This window comes from Anolis carolinensis, chromosome 2 (genome assembly GCF_035594765.1).
Source record: "Anolis carolinensis isolate JA03-04 chromosome 2, rAnoCar3.1.pri, whole genome shotgun sequence".
Taxonomy (NCBI): Eukaryota; Metazoa; Chordata; class Lepidosauria; order Squamata; family Dactyloidae; genus Anolis; species Anolis carolinensis.
In genome coordinates this window covers 45217502-45232750 of record NC_085842.1, presented here as the reverse complement: position 1 = coordinate 45232750, position 15249 = coordinate 45217502, and the positions used below count along the sequence as shown (strand labels likewise).

Below are 15249 nucleotides of genomic sequence, written 5' to 3'. Positions count from 1 at the left end.
TGTGTGTGTAGCGTTAGCCAGGCAATACTACCCCCTAACCCTAAAAGGTAAATAAATAAATAACTTTATTTATGGGGTTGTTGTATGTTTTCCGGGCTGTATGGCCAGAAGCGGCCCTACGTTTTTTCACTATGTACGCAAACCTAGGGCCACGCACCCCCCCCCAAACTTACCGCCAGCAGCGGTGGCGGCGGTGCACTCTCTAGCCGTGGAACTCCAGGAAGTCCTTGCTATTCTCACCAGATTTTGCAAGATTTCTGCAAGATCTCATGAGATTTCTGCGAGATCTCGTGAGATTTCTGTGAGATCTCGTGAGATTTCTGCAAGATCTCGTGAGATTTCTGTGAGATCTCGTGAGATTTCTGCGAGATCTCACGAGATTTCTGCGAGATCTCATAAGATTTCTGCGAGATCTCGCAAGATCTTGCAGAAATCTCACGAAATCTCACGAGAATAGCAAGGACTTCCTTGTTCCATGGTGAGCGACCCAATGGTCGCTGCTGCCGCGAGAGCACCCAGCAAGGGCTGCGCCCAAAGCGTGGCTTAAAGGGCCTTCATTACGAACCAGTCTTGTGTATGGCCATGTTCTAGAATTATTCTTTCCTGATGTTTCGCCCACATCTATGGCAGGCATCCTCAGAGGTTGTGAGGTAACAGCCCGGAAAACATACAACAACCCATACAGCCCGGAAAACATACAACAACCCTGTGATCCCGGCCATGAAAGCCTTCGACAACACAATGAACTTTATTTATATTCCACCCTATCTCCCCAAGGGTACAGGGAGTGAGTTCAGTAAAAAATATGAGAATCTCTTAGAGATGTTGTAATATAATTTTATGTTTTGAGTCTATTTGGGTTTATGGTCTATGTGAATTACATCTTGCCTGTGCTATTGGAAATAATCAGTTATAGTTTTTTTTTCAGGTGTAATAATCAGTTACAGTTTTTGTGAGGTGTAAACATACTTAATTCTTTTGTGCTTAGTTTTCTTTTGTCCATCAAACTTCGTTACTGATGACATAGATGGCCATAGGAAAATTAGCAGCACTTTATTCTTACATTGTTTATGTTATCTAATTTCTCAGAAAAGGACTTTAGTAGCTAGATGTTACTAATATCACAGGCTATCTAAAGCTCCACCAATGTTTGGTTGTTTTGAACTGCAGTTACTATCAGTCAAAGCCAGCATGGCCAGTGGAGAAGGCTAGTGGATGTTCTAGTCCAAAACATATGGAGGTCATCTGATTGAAGAACATGTTGTAGAGGGTGATGGAATGCTGGAAATTAGACTTAATATAGACCAGACTGGAAACTTTATTTTTTCCAAAACAGGAACTTCCAGCATCTGATCTTATTCACATGCATTGTTTTTTTATATATATATACACTTATTATTTGCAAATGTCAGGCTATAACAGCTGTTAGGCTTTTCTGTTTCTTCTCGGGCCACAACACCCCCAGAAGCACCTTCTGCCAAATCAAAAGTTGGCTTGAGCCCCCTTTTGGAATGCATTCTCTGTGGAAAGAAAATGAGAAGTTGGTGAAACATTGGCAATCATTTGCACTCTGATTAAAGCTCGGCTCTTTTTGAAACCTATACCAGTACCTATTTCCTTCCAGAGAAAATTCTGCTCAAACATTTCTGCAGGAAGCTCAGTCCTGGCATTTATTTTTCATGTCAAATTCACAGATTTGATACGAACCCTGAGGAATATCCGTCTTGTAGTATTCTGCCTCTAGATGGATCATGACAGATTTTGATGCCTTTTCTTTGCCTTTGAAAGACCATCACAACATTATATATAAGAAGCATGTTCTTTAATTCAATAGTTCATGTGGGTGGGGGTACTTTATTTCCCATCTTTGAATCTCAACTGATCACTCACATTTCCTGCTAATATTCCAATGGGACATAAATTGGATGGGCCCTGAGTTGCCTCCTCCCTCCTCTCCTCTCCAGTATGTAGAAGCAGTCTCTGCTGAGATTGGCAAAAGACTGGAGAACTGCCCCCTTATCCAGTCCAAAAAGAGAGATGCAAGCACATAAGTAACATATTTGTATATAGGACATTAACAGAGTGCCACCCACCATTTCTTTTTTAAAAAAATCTCCAGTTGCCTGTATACACATGGGTTTATTGTGGTGTATTGTAGAGTTTGGATCTTACTACATTTGGATGTTCTTTATCCTTCTATTCCGTTCTGGATTTCCTTTGGATAAACACTAAGAAAGAAGATGCTACAGTGTCTATCACAACAATTGATGTTGTGGCTTTTTAAGACTTGTTTGTTCTACTGTAGTTTGAGTTTTTGTGGATTGCAGCCCACTTCTTCAGAAGTCTGGAGTATAAATTTAAAAAATGATGATATTCAGTGCACATGGTTGGTTGGGAAGGAAGGTTCCCATTATATGGCCGTAAATATTCTCCTTTATTGGTAAATTGTTAGTTTTATTCTTGTTTAAACCCTAAGTCTACCATCTTCTGTAGGCAAAGTTATCTCTTAATATAATTGGATATGACTGTCTGCCGAACTTGTAGCAAACACACACATTTCTCCTTTTCCAGGCCAGACCGGTCCCCTCAGCACAGCAGACAGCGGAGTGGCAGCTTAGAGTCCCAGACGAATGCCTTATCTGAGTTGGCCAGTGAAAAGCCAGTGTTCACCATTTCAAATTCCCAAAGAAGTAGCAGTACAGAGATCCTAGATGATGGGTCATCCTACACCAGCCAGTCGAGTGCGGAATACTATTGTGTGACCCCAAATTCAGGCCCCTATTATACCACCCAGACCCTTGACAACCGGACAAGGAACAGGAGACGATCCAAGAAACAGAACATCTCTGCTTCTAATTCAGGAAGTATGCCAAACTTAGCCCAGAAGGACATCCGCAATGGTGGTGTCTACCAAAAATCTCAAGGACAACCACCGACCAATTGCTACATTACTGGCTATGCCCCTTACTTGGAGTGTGATGTATATTACAATGGGGGCTATGTGTATGAGAATGGCACAGAGGGACAGTACACTGTCAACCCTTCTTACCGTTCATCAGCACACTATGGATATGAACGCCGCTATCGGGAGTTCAGGTCTTTCCATGAAGATGAGATGGAAAGGGTTCCACACAATCCGTATGCCACCCTGCGCCTACCACGGAAGCCATCTGTGAAAGCAGAGAGCATCTCCAAAAACATTCACAAAGCTCTAGTTGCTGAACATCTTCGTGGCTGGTACCAGCGTGCCTCAGGGCAGAAGGACCACGGGCTTGGCCTGCAGGCAGGCTTTGACACTGACCGAGGGTCACAGAGAAGCCTGGGCTTTGCCGGACTGCAGGTGCCATGTTGTCAAAGCAGTCGTGCTTCGTCTTTTTCTTCAGGTAACTATTGGTTGATTTGCAAGTTCTCCATGGGATTGAAGTAACTACTGGGTAATTTTTAAACAGGAATTAGAACAACTCAGATCTAGGTAAAGGTTTGAAAATTATGACCAAAATGTTAATTAACACTAACAGGGTTCTTTTTTCATGCAATATCACTTTTGGCTTATTACAATCTATTTGAAAATGCTCTGAAATGTGTCCAGGAACTGCAGGAAGCAGATGTCTGGCTCCTTAAAATGATTTGCTGTGAAGAACATACTACAGTTCTTCCAGTGGAACATTGTAGGCTGCCACTTAGTTTTGGGGTCTACATCAAGGTACCTAAAACCTTTAAAGTAGTGAACAGCCTGTGCCCCGTAAGAGACACCTTCTCCCATGTCATTCCCTCTGTCACTTGGAATCCTCCAGACAGGCCTTCTGGACTGTCTAAGATTAGGTTGGCAGGATCACTGTGTAGGGGTTTCTCTGGTGTTGTGCCAGAACAGCCTGCCTAAGCCAAATGCTTCTGATGCTTTAGGAGAATGGCCAAGACAAGTTTTGTTATTGCTGAAGCAGGTTTACAGCCATATTTGGTTATTCTTATTCACGTTGTTTTTATTCAGTAATATCCCTCACTACGTTCTATACCATAGTATCATAGTTATTTTTCACTACATTTCATTGGAGTTTTCATGGGATCCAACCCAAATTTTCCTGCAAGGAAAGAAAACTTCTACATTTAAAAATAAATGGTAAATAAATAGCCCTAAATCCAATAATCAGATCCAGTTAGAGGAGAATAAGCTGCTAACAGGTAAAACAACCTAAGTCAGTAGAGCTGTTCTACTTGTGACTAACAATTGGATTGAATGGGCATTGTACAGCCTTCCACTGCCAAGCTGCAACTACAAGTAGCCCTATCCAGAAGAGCCAATGATGGGGAAAGATGGAAATTGCAGTTAGGCAATTATAAAGGGTTAGGTGATTTTCATCCTGACATAGACTATAGGACCAGGCAAGAAAGACCCATCTCACAGTTCGAAGAAACATAAGTGTGTGTGCATACAAATGAATAAATATCAGCATGGCTTACTATTACTATTCATTTTTTATGCAGAATATGCAATATATTTTATTAATATTCACATTCTGTCAGCCTACATGTGGCATTATATGATGACATACAGGAAAAACTACAGCTGTAGCTTAAAAGCCTTATCACACTGCTTTTGGAAAGAATGGTCAAACTGGTTTACCTGGGTGTCAACAATGCAGAGGAGCGTAAGAAGGTTAGAGAAAACCTATTGGCTCACACAGGTGGCTTATCCAGTCCAATATCCTGTCTCCTATGATGGCCAGATCCAGATAATTATTGCAGTATTTAACCACACAAGACAACAGCAGAGACAGCCCTTATTGTGGTACAATGAGAGAAGTTTGTGAGAATGTCTCACATTTTATTTATTTCGTATCAAAAGCATTGCATAAATTAGTATAAAACTCATAAAAATAGAAGGAGCATAAGCGGCTAAATATCTCTTGACCAAAAATGGGCAACAATGACCACATTGTCTTTAGCCTCAAACAATGATTTCTCTGTACATGAGGCAGGACATTGCAGACAAGCAATGTTGTCTGTTCTGCTCCACAGTCACACAAGGTGGAGGGTTCTTTTAGGTAGTGCCATTTTGCCAGGTTGTACTTTGATCTGCCCACTCCACCTCTGAGTCTGTTCAGAGACTTCCAAGTTGCCCATTCTTGGTTTGCCCCTGGAAGCAAACCCTCGTAGTGAGACATCCATTTGAGATTTCCTGGTTTAGCTGCCCAGAGGGATATGCTTCTTCCTGTACAACAATGGAATATGCCTAGCCCATTGAAAGAAACAGAGTAAATGCACAAAGTCTAAGAAGCCTTATTAATTATTTGTTCAATTAGCTAATTATTATGAAAGTGGGAAACCATAAAAATGACAGTTCTGTGATCTAGGTGGTTCCCTAGTTTAGATGTTGTAGTATGAAAGTATGAAAACACAGGCTTACTGAATTTAGATTATAGTAAAAAAAAAACCTGATAAGTGTCATCATTATTAAATCTGGACAACTTCTGTGTCTTTTGGGAAGGCAAAGAAGAGATTTTATGTTTATTCTGTAATTATGTATTCTGGTTTTTTTAAAAATGAATACAATCGGCACATGCATGCATTTTGTATCCATGGATTAGTTATCCAAAGCTTGAAAATATTTCCCTCAAATTAAAAAAAAAACAGTTTGCCATTAGAGACACTATTTTATTGGGGAGTATGGTATATTAAAAAGGACTTGAGCAGTCACACATTTCATATTTACAGGAGGAGGGTTCTGGCAGATGTCAAGAGTCACTATACTTGGGAGGAATAAAGAAGTAATTTCTACCGTTCACTCTGTTGCCCCATCTCCACTTTGGAGTCTCAACATACATTAATAAAGAGGTGATTGCTTTAATCAAACTGGAAGAGCATTTCATTCTTACCCATGAATTTAAGTCCTACTTCTCTGAATTTATCTGTATAGCTAATTGCATTTTTCCCTGGTGATAACGAGTCCCATGGATCTGTTCCTCACAGTGGCTTTCATTGGCTTTCCATCTGTCATGTATCTGATTGTGGCAAGACAGCCTTTGAATATGACCACATTTCTTAGTATTTGTGTAAGGAAAAGCTCTTCTTGAATCCACAATGTTGATATATAAAAAGTAATTACTCACTTTCTTGTTTTTCTTTCTCTGTCCCTGCCCCCAATTTTAGCATCTTCTGCAAACACCTCTGGAAATTGGCGGAACCAGATTGCACTTGGACTCTCGGATTATGACACCTTGTCGCAGTCCTCTTACCACAGCTGTTACGGGAGCATGTATGGCAGCCACACACTGCAGAGCAGGTGAGCTGAGCACAATACAATTATTAGCGTCCCTTGAAAGATGTCTCAGCAGTTGCAGGAATATTGGCATATAGTTCCTTATGGAGAACAGCTATATCTTATAACGGTTAGCTTTTTCTTTGTGTGAATTTTGCTCTATAAATAGCATGTGAGTTATCCTTATTCACAAATATTAAATCAAATATTGAACTGGGCTAAAAATACATTGGTGTGGTACAAATTTTATCTCTGAAAGGTAGTATAAGGATTACAGGTAGGTTTTTTTTAAAGCAAATTTCCACCTAAATCCTATGTGAGTCTATATGACAGTAGCACTGAAGGTAAAAACTGAGAGGAAAACTGAAACGGACATGGTTTTCCACCACTATCTCTTTAGACTAAGAGATCATTTATGTCTGGAGGTCCCTATTATTAATATCTGATCAAAAATTGAAGTTCAACAGGGACAAATGCAAGATACTTCACTTCGGCAGAAAAAATGGAAATCAAAGATACAGAATGGGGGACGCCTGGCTTGACAGCAGTGTGTGCGAAAAAGATCTTGGAGTCCTCGTGGACAACAAGTTAAACATGAGCCTACAATGTGATGCGGCAGCTAAAAAAGCCAATGGGATTTTGGCCTGCATCAATAGGGGAATAACGTCTAGATCCAGGGAAGTCATGCTCCCCCTCTATTCTGCCTTGGTCAGACCACACCTGGAATACTGTGTCCAGTTTTGGGCACCGCAGATGAAGGGAGATGCTGACAAGCTGGAAAGCGTCCAGAGGAGGGCGACTAAAATGATTAAGGGTCTGGAGAACAAGCCCTATGAGGAGAGGCTTAAAGAGCTGGGCATGTTTAGCCTGCAGAAGAGAAGGCTGAGAGGAGACATGATAGCCATGTACAAATATGTGAGGGGAAGTCATAGGGAGGAGGGAGCAAGCTTATTTTCTGCTGCCCTGCAGACTAGGACACGGAACAATGGCTTCAAACTACAGGAAAGGAGATTCCACCTGAACATCAGGAAGAACTTCCTCACTGTGAGGGCTGTTCGGCAGTGGAACTCTCTCCCCCGGGCCGTGGTGGAGGCTCCTTCTTTGGAGGCTTTTAAGCAGAGGCTGGATGGCCATCTGTCGGGGGTGCTTTGAATGCGATTTCCTGCTTCTTAGCGGGGGGTTGGACTAGATGGCCCTTGAGGTCTCTTCCAACTCTACTATTCTATGATTCTATGATTCTATGAATTATTTTAACTCATGGACTGCAGTAAAGTCCAGGCAGAGTTACAATCAACAAGCCACTTAAGCACTTTTAAGTCTTGTAATCTAAAGCTATTTGATATGGAAGATTGAGCAGACTATCTGTTAGTCCTTTAAAGATAAAGGTTTTCCCCTGACATTAAGTCTAGTGTCCGATTATGGGGGTTAGTGCTTGTCTCCATTTCTAAGCCAAAGAGCCGGCATTGTCCGTAGACACCTCCAAAGTTATGTGGTTGGCATGACTCCATGGAGCACCGTTATCTTCTTACCGGAGCGGTACCTATTGATCTATTCACATTTCCATCTTTTCAAACTGCTAGGCTGGCAGAAGCTAGGGCTAACAGCGGGAGCTCATCCCTGCTCCCCAGATTCAAACCGCCGAACTTTCAGTCAGCAAGTTCAGCAGCTCAGTGGTTTAACCCACTGCCCCACTGGGGGCTCGGCCACCGGTTAGCCTTTTAGGCTACAGTATTTTATTCTTCACAGTGATATATACTCCTCTTAGGGAGGAACATATATTTTAAATGTCTAGACATATTACTTCATTACATCACATTGCAAGTAATATAATTACCTGCCATGTAACATTATTTTGAAGGTAACATAATATATACTTTGCATTACATGTGAGGTATTACACAAAGGTATCCAAGAGAGGTAGTGTCCCTAGGCATTTCTATATCCATAGAAGTTTCCACTACAAGCATAATGGAAAACATATATTTGTTATAGCCTAAATTTCACCAACATTGTATGTGCTTTTATGAGCCGACAACAGTGGTTACAAAACAGCTATCTTGATATGTGGGAGGCTGACACTTGCAGTCATGCTGCTGTTTGTCTCTTCTGAGCCAGTTTAATATCATACGCTACTTTTCTCTGTCAATTCAGCTGAGATCTTTAGCAATCTCTATTTATGTAAACAATATTCTCCTTTAATCAAGCTAAAGATCTCAGTGGTCTTTCATCTGTGATGTAACACCTGGTAACTACTAGTTCTTGACTGCGTTCCTTCCAATTGCAACAGTCAGTGATGTTTTAATAACACTTTCATATGGTACCTTTCTCTGGTTCATTACAAGTCAATTCACTGTTTATGTTTTTCTCACAAGCTTATTAGGTTATTTTTGTTAGGCTAGTCTTTTGCCTCAGAACAGTAGCTGTTTTCTTAGTACTACACCACATACCGACATTTATGCTGGGCACTTTAAACAGGCATATTTTATGCTTTACAAACACAAATTGCTTCATGAATTTCAATGCTGAAAATTAGAAACCAAATCAGCCCTAAACAAAAGCCCTAGCCGAAATCTAGGGAATCAAGGAACTGCATATATAAAGAATCTAATGGAATTAAATTGTATTGCTGTATCAGCCTGCAGTACTAGGCAAGAGTCCTAAAATGCATAAGAAAAAGTTGTATTTTGTGATATTACAGTATATTAGCATGTTGTAGGATAGTCTTCTTTCACTTTGTGCTTCTTATTTATATGTGAACTGTTCATTTCATACTACTTTATGAGCGTGGTGAAGACACATGTATATCAGTATCTCTAGAACACTAACAGGGTCTTTGGCCAGAACAATATAGATTGATTTATGGTTCTTAGTAGCATAATGATAATCATTATGTAAGATAAAATATAGTGAGAACACATTCACATGATACTAGTTTCGGACAACTGATACCCTCATTTCTTTAGGGGTGACAATTTCCACTCTCATTTTTCCTTGTTTTCATAGCAAATCTGTCATAACTTGGTGATAGACTCAATTACTGCCATGCAACCTCTCATATTGACCCACCTATGATTTTAGTTCAGTGTCAGCAGCTTATTTCCTTCTTTTTCTTAACTCCACCTGTTATCCAACGGAACAAAGGGACTCCTTGTGCTTGCAGATATGAGGTCATATTTAAATACACTTGTGCTCACTGTGGTTAGCTCTGTATAACAAGTACTCATGGTCATTTTGTGTCTGGTTTATAATTAGCTTGCTTTCTCCATCTCCATGCCATCACTGAGCTGGTTTTCTGACATATCTAGTGAGATGGTGGTATTGGCATCCTTACAAAGGTGTGTAAACTATCCCAGCTGATTTTTAGCTCTGTGTCTTGTACTTCTGGGCTGCAGAACCGTTGGCTTGAATAACTATGCCAAACTATATTTATGATCAGGTCCAATGATGGATTAAATGACCCAAAGTTCTGCAACTATCTAGGAGAGGATAGCATTGAAAGCAGTCTGTTTTATACCAAGCAGGACAGCTCTTTCTGGTATCACCTTGCCACTCCCTCACACTGTCCCAAAAAGTGCCTTACATTGGCATAAAGGATAGTAATGTCAACATAAATCACTAATAGGATGCTAGCCTTAGTGTGTTTATTTAATGGACTGACTTGAAAAATGCAGCTCTTCATTCAGCCCAGTAAGTAAGAGGGAATGACTAGAGATATATGTACAATATATTTCATGGATTTTTAAGTCACAACAATTGAACAAGGAAACAGGAACGAAGGTACAATAAATAAAAGAGATGAGAGAGAAAAAGTAGACAATAACTTGCATTATAGGATCTCTTTATACAAAGTATGCAAAATTGAGCATAAACTGCATTTTATAAAACCCTACAGTCACCTCTGAACTTTCACCAGGACTCTAGTTAAAACTTTCACTACATTCCCACCCATTAAGGACTTTGACCAAAAGGCTAAAGAAGAAAAGGTTGAGCTAACTGTTACAAGGTAAAAGTCCCTAGAGACTCTGAGTGCAAATCAAGGAAGACTGCTTTGAGAATCATTCAGATAGAAACATCAGGCTAAAAAGAAACAAAATATGATGAAATGTAAAATACTGTAGTGAAGTATGAGTCTCTTCAAGAGATGGGAGGTAGAACCTTAAAAAAGCCTTTAGAAATTAGATTTCACACACTATATGAAATATAAGCAGAGGCTGGATGGCCATCTATTGGGGGTACTTTGAATGCGATTTCCTGCTTCTTGGCAGGGGGTTGGACTGGATGGCCCATGAGGTCTCTTCCAACTCTATGATTCTATGATTCTATATCCACCAGCTAGAAATCCAAGAAAGTCTAGGCCTATGTAGAAATTATTAGGAAGAGTTATGATTAGGAAAAATAAAATCTCCCCAAAGTGTAACAAAGGATTAATAAGACCTGCACAAATGAATGAGTGAAAGAATGAACTCTGAAAAACATAATCTAGTGTAATGGAACCTTCTCTCAAAATGAAACCAAAAGGGCAAACTGGACCAAAGGCCCCAGAATACACAGTCAGCTTAAAGTAAATGTTAGGAGGGAAGATGAGAGGGAAAAGAGGTACTCTCCTGTGGTACAATTGCTTTATGATCCATTAACGCCTCCAAGGGCTCATGCTTTCTCTCTGTTCTGCCCCCACACTATCACTAAAATGTGATTGTATATTGCACCAACATTTCTTTACTTGTTAGAAACAGTGTCCCTTTGCCTATAGGCAAATAACATAGTCCTGGTTAGGGTCTTAACAGACTACACCCTGGGCATAGAGCCATTGAAAGTATGAAACGTGCTAGCTCCTCCATTTTATGGTTTCTTCCCAACTAACTTGGAAACCATGCAGCCTTCTCACAAAAACGTAGACATTTCCATAGTGTTGGAGAGCATCAAGATGAGCAAGGAGATGTCCAGCAATGTTCTTATATCTAGATGTGCTTCAACAGGTATCAGTAGATATCTCAAAGGGATCCCCAGGAAATCTCTATATTTGATGTCCAAATAGTAGCTACAATAATTTAGTTGGATGCATCCCTGCTCATCTCCTGCTCTGGCCATACCCTGTTTCCCGCAAAATAAGGCAGGGTCTTATATTAACTTTTGCTCCAAAAATGTGTTAGGGCTTGTTGTCAGGGCCAGACTTATTTTTCCAAATTGACTTTTTAAATGAACTATATCTAGGGCTTTTATTTCAAGCATCCTCAGAAATGCTGAAAAATCATGATAGGTCTTATTTTCAGGGTAGGTTTTATTTTGGGGGACACAGGGTAGAAATTGCCATGCTGTGGGTGCTAGGCTAACTACAAGGTATGTTGCATTGTTGGAATAAATTTCTGATCTCCCCAGCAACCAAAAAAGTGAGTTATGACAATAGTCAACATATGCCATTGTGATTCACCAACAAAATGCTAGTCGTTATTTTCACCTATTCTGACTCTTCAGGAGGAAATGAGATAGAAGTAAATTATTACATTACAAACGTTATCATTTACCAGTGCTAGGGGTCAGGACCTATAATTTAAAGCCTCGTGCATGATTTCTCGCCCAAACCCATATTCACTGAAAACATCGTTACCTGCAGAAATGTTGCCTCACTGGCTTTTTTCTATTACAATAGATTTGCTTTCCAATTTTGATCCAGAATGACTCTGGCAATTTTTTCTCCCTGGTGGAAGTCCTGTTCATTTTAGTTTTAAAATAAGTCGGGAGGTGATAATTGAGTGTAAGAGGATCTTTCCAACAGACAACCAAGTAGAGCTGCACCTGAAATCCAAATTCATTTTTATGTCATTGATGAACCTATTTCTTTTACAGGACATATGCTGATACCAATGAGCTTGGTGACCGGAACCAATTGGAAGGTAATTTGGAAGACAGTGAGCAAAGACTGTTTTGGCATGAGGATGCAAAGCCTGGGACTTTAGTGTGAACCAGCCCTCTACTTCCATTACCTTTATGTGCCTTGCACCTTATGCTCTTCCTATAAATATAAGCTTCCTGGTACAACTTGTAAAAGGAACATCATCATGGAATGATAAAAATTGCTCAATGAAAGAAAGATGGAAAAATCCTTATCCATACAAGCACAAAAATACGAATCCAAATAATGCAGGAGCCTCAGCAGCCAGGTTTTAAATCTCCTTTCCTACCCACATGTAGTTAAAGTATTTTTGGAAAACACTTTCTTTTTAAGAAGGCGGAAAGTTGCTGATATTGCAAAGCTCCAAAAAGGTGGAAAGGCGATTCCTGTGGGGACTATTTTAGCAGCACAATTCAATGGGAAAGAAAATTGCAGTGTTTGGAGCCCTTTTTCCATCACATCGTCTTGATCTGTTTGTGACCCGTTGAAAGAACAAAGCAAAAATGGAGAAGAAGACTAACTGAGACTGCAACTACTTGAAGGATATTTGTGCTTTTAAACAGTATTTTGAGTGAGGTTTAAAGAGGGTTTTAAGGTTTGCTGGCTAATTGTGTTCACAGAGGGAGAATAAATTGCATTTGCACATTGCAATGGCCCACATAAAGCTGAGCCTACAGAAGGTTCTTCTCTGGACAATGAGAGTTCAACTTGAGCAGGTTTTCATTATATCTGTTCATTTATGCAAAAACGCATGCAGGTTTCACAATAAAATGTTCTGGGAAATATTTGTTTTCCCAGGCAAGGATTTTATAGTGCAGTTCCCCTGTTTTGAGGAATTTTATGGCAGATTTAGATAACGCCATCTTTAATTTTCCGTGTTTTCTTTTGCCTTTTTTCTTTCCAAAAATATGTTACGGGGGAAAGATGTCATATTTTAGTACTTGGTATTCCTCCATCTTGAAGCCTCCTCCATTTGGGTATGAGCCTAAGAATGAGCTACCAATGTAACAAGATGTCCAATGTACTGAACAATGTGGTTGTGTTGGCCAGTATTACTCATACTTTTGAGATGGATGCAAATACATTTAATAGTAAAAACCCATACAGTGCCTTAAAATCAAAGGGCATTATAATTGTGAAATGGATGTTACCTGAAAAATAGGTGCACTGTTCAGGTGCTTGCTCCAGTGAAAAAGGCCCAGAGCATGCCCACTGCTCCTCCACTGGCTTCAAAATGTTGTCTATACTGTTTACGACCAGAGGACAAAAAATAGGAGGGAGATCATCAGGATTTAGTCACAATTTGAATTGGACTGAGAGCTGATAGTATGGATCACATGTTGCCCCACATCTCTCTAGAGTAGGCATGAGCAAACTTCGCCCCTCCAGGTGTTTGGACTTCAACTCCCACAATTCCTAACAGCCACTAGGCTGTTAGGAATTGTGGGAGTTGAAGTCCAAAACACCTGGAAGTCCGAAGTTTGTCCATTCCTGCTCTAGAATATACACTGTGATTGGAAGCCTGTTTCCACGTGTGGACTGACTTTTACAGACTGAAGCAACAATGTGATAGATAACACCTTTTAATAAATTGGTGGATATTTATTAGGGATTTTTTGTGAAAATAAAATGAACAATCAGCTTCAGGTTTCATCTGGGAGGGATCAGCCTACCTCATATCATCTACCTGTAGGAACAAATTTGCTCTAGATTATCTATGTAATTTTACAAACTGTCAAGGAAGACACTTATTTCTCAGCCATATTATGCTTTGCGATGCTATACAATGGTGCTGTTCAAGGATCTTTTTTTAAACAAAAAATGTAGGATGCATCACTCCTTGTTCATATTGTAAATAGAAAGTTTTTGGAAAACAGTTTTTCGATCTTTTTTTACTGATGATTCCAAAGCATGTAAGAAGAACTCTATAAAGATGCACACACGGTTATGTACACACACACATACAAACGTATATATATATAGATATGTATATATATCCACAGAGAAGTTTTGCATTTGTTAAGCTGGTCCTTAGTCATTTGTATTATTAGAATTAACGTTTGGAATAAAAATGGAAAATTAAAGCAAAGTTAATTTATTTCTTTTTGTGCATATTTGTATAGCCTTTTAGAAAGAAGAATATCTTTTTTGCTTATTCTTTTACTGCTCTTGACTTTTTAAAAGGACCTGTGGTTTTGTATAGGTCAATAAACTTACAAATATGCTATTAAATGTTTTCACTATTTTATTGCCTTAATTTACTTACGCTTTTCTACATCTTAATCTCTTACTAGAGTTGGTTGCAGTATAAAATCAAAACCTATATAGAGCGCAGACATATGGCTGCCATTCTTTTTGGTATTTATTATGTGGAATTATAGTTGTTGAATTTGCTTGATGTGAAGAGGCCCAGTATCAACACCATTACATCTAGTTTAACTTTCCAAGAAGAAGCTAAGTATTTCCAAATTATCTCTTTTTTGCCTTAAGAGCTTATTGATATTTTGTTTGGTAGAACATCTCATTTCTATCGCACTGACTTTTTTAAGTGCATAATGATGGCAGTGTATGGGCTGCAGGCCCAATATTAATAACATCAGCCCTGGCCTTGTCTTACCCAACACCTGAGTATGCCTGCCCTGTCTGGCACAAGTCTGTCCATGCGAAACAGGTGAACATAGCACTGAACGAAACATGCAAAATAATCACAGGATGCCTTAAACCTACACCTATTGATAAACACTACAAGCTAACTGGCATTGCGCCTTCTTGTGTGCAATGGGAAGTTGCTGCTAACTGTAAGAGAAAGAAGGTTGAACACTGTGAAAGCCATCCACTGCATAGCTATCAGCCTCCTCCCAGTAGACTCAAATCAAGGAAAAACTTCATGAGAACTACCACTTCTCTTAATGTTCCTTTGGGCAGCTAAACCAGACAATCCCAAATGAACCCTCATGAGGATCTGCCTCCAGGGGCAAACCAAGAATGGGCAACTTGTTAGGCCCTGAACAGACTCAGAAGTGGAGTGGGCAGATCAAAAGACAACCTGGCAAGATGGCACTACCTGGAGGAATCCTCCACCTTGTGTGACTTTGGAACAGAA

The 15249-nt window shown here is 39.8% G+C and overlaps 1 protein-coding gene and 1 long non-coding RNA gene across 3 annotated transcripts in view; one reads left to right on the top strand and one right to left on the bottom strand.

Moving 5' to 3' along the window:
* LOC134295990 (uncharacterized) overlaps positions 1-237 on the bottom strand; it is a 72971-nt gene extending 72734 nt beyond the window's left edge. The window contains exon 1 of the long non-coding RNA XR_010002537.1: positions 174-237. This is a non-coding gene — a long non-coding RNA (uncharacterized LOC134295990). The remainder of the gene's footprint in view (positions 1-173) is intronic.
* Positions 1-14378, top strand: part of frmd4b (FERM domain containing 4B) — a 285193-nt gene extending 270815 nt beyond the window's left edge. For both annotated transcript variants that reach the window (XM_016991676.2, XM_008105390.3), the window contains 3 exons: positions 2572-3383; positions 6148-6280; positions 12101-14378. In XM_016991676.2, coding sequence (XP_016847165.1) covers positions 2572-3383; positions 6148-6280; positions 12101-12215 — 1060 coding nt within the window. In that variant the 3' untranslated portion in view covers positions 12216-14378. The remainder of the gene's footprint in view (positions 1-2571; positions 3384-6147; positions 6281-12100) is intronic.
* Positions 14379-15249: the final 871 nt, after the last annotated feature.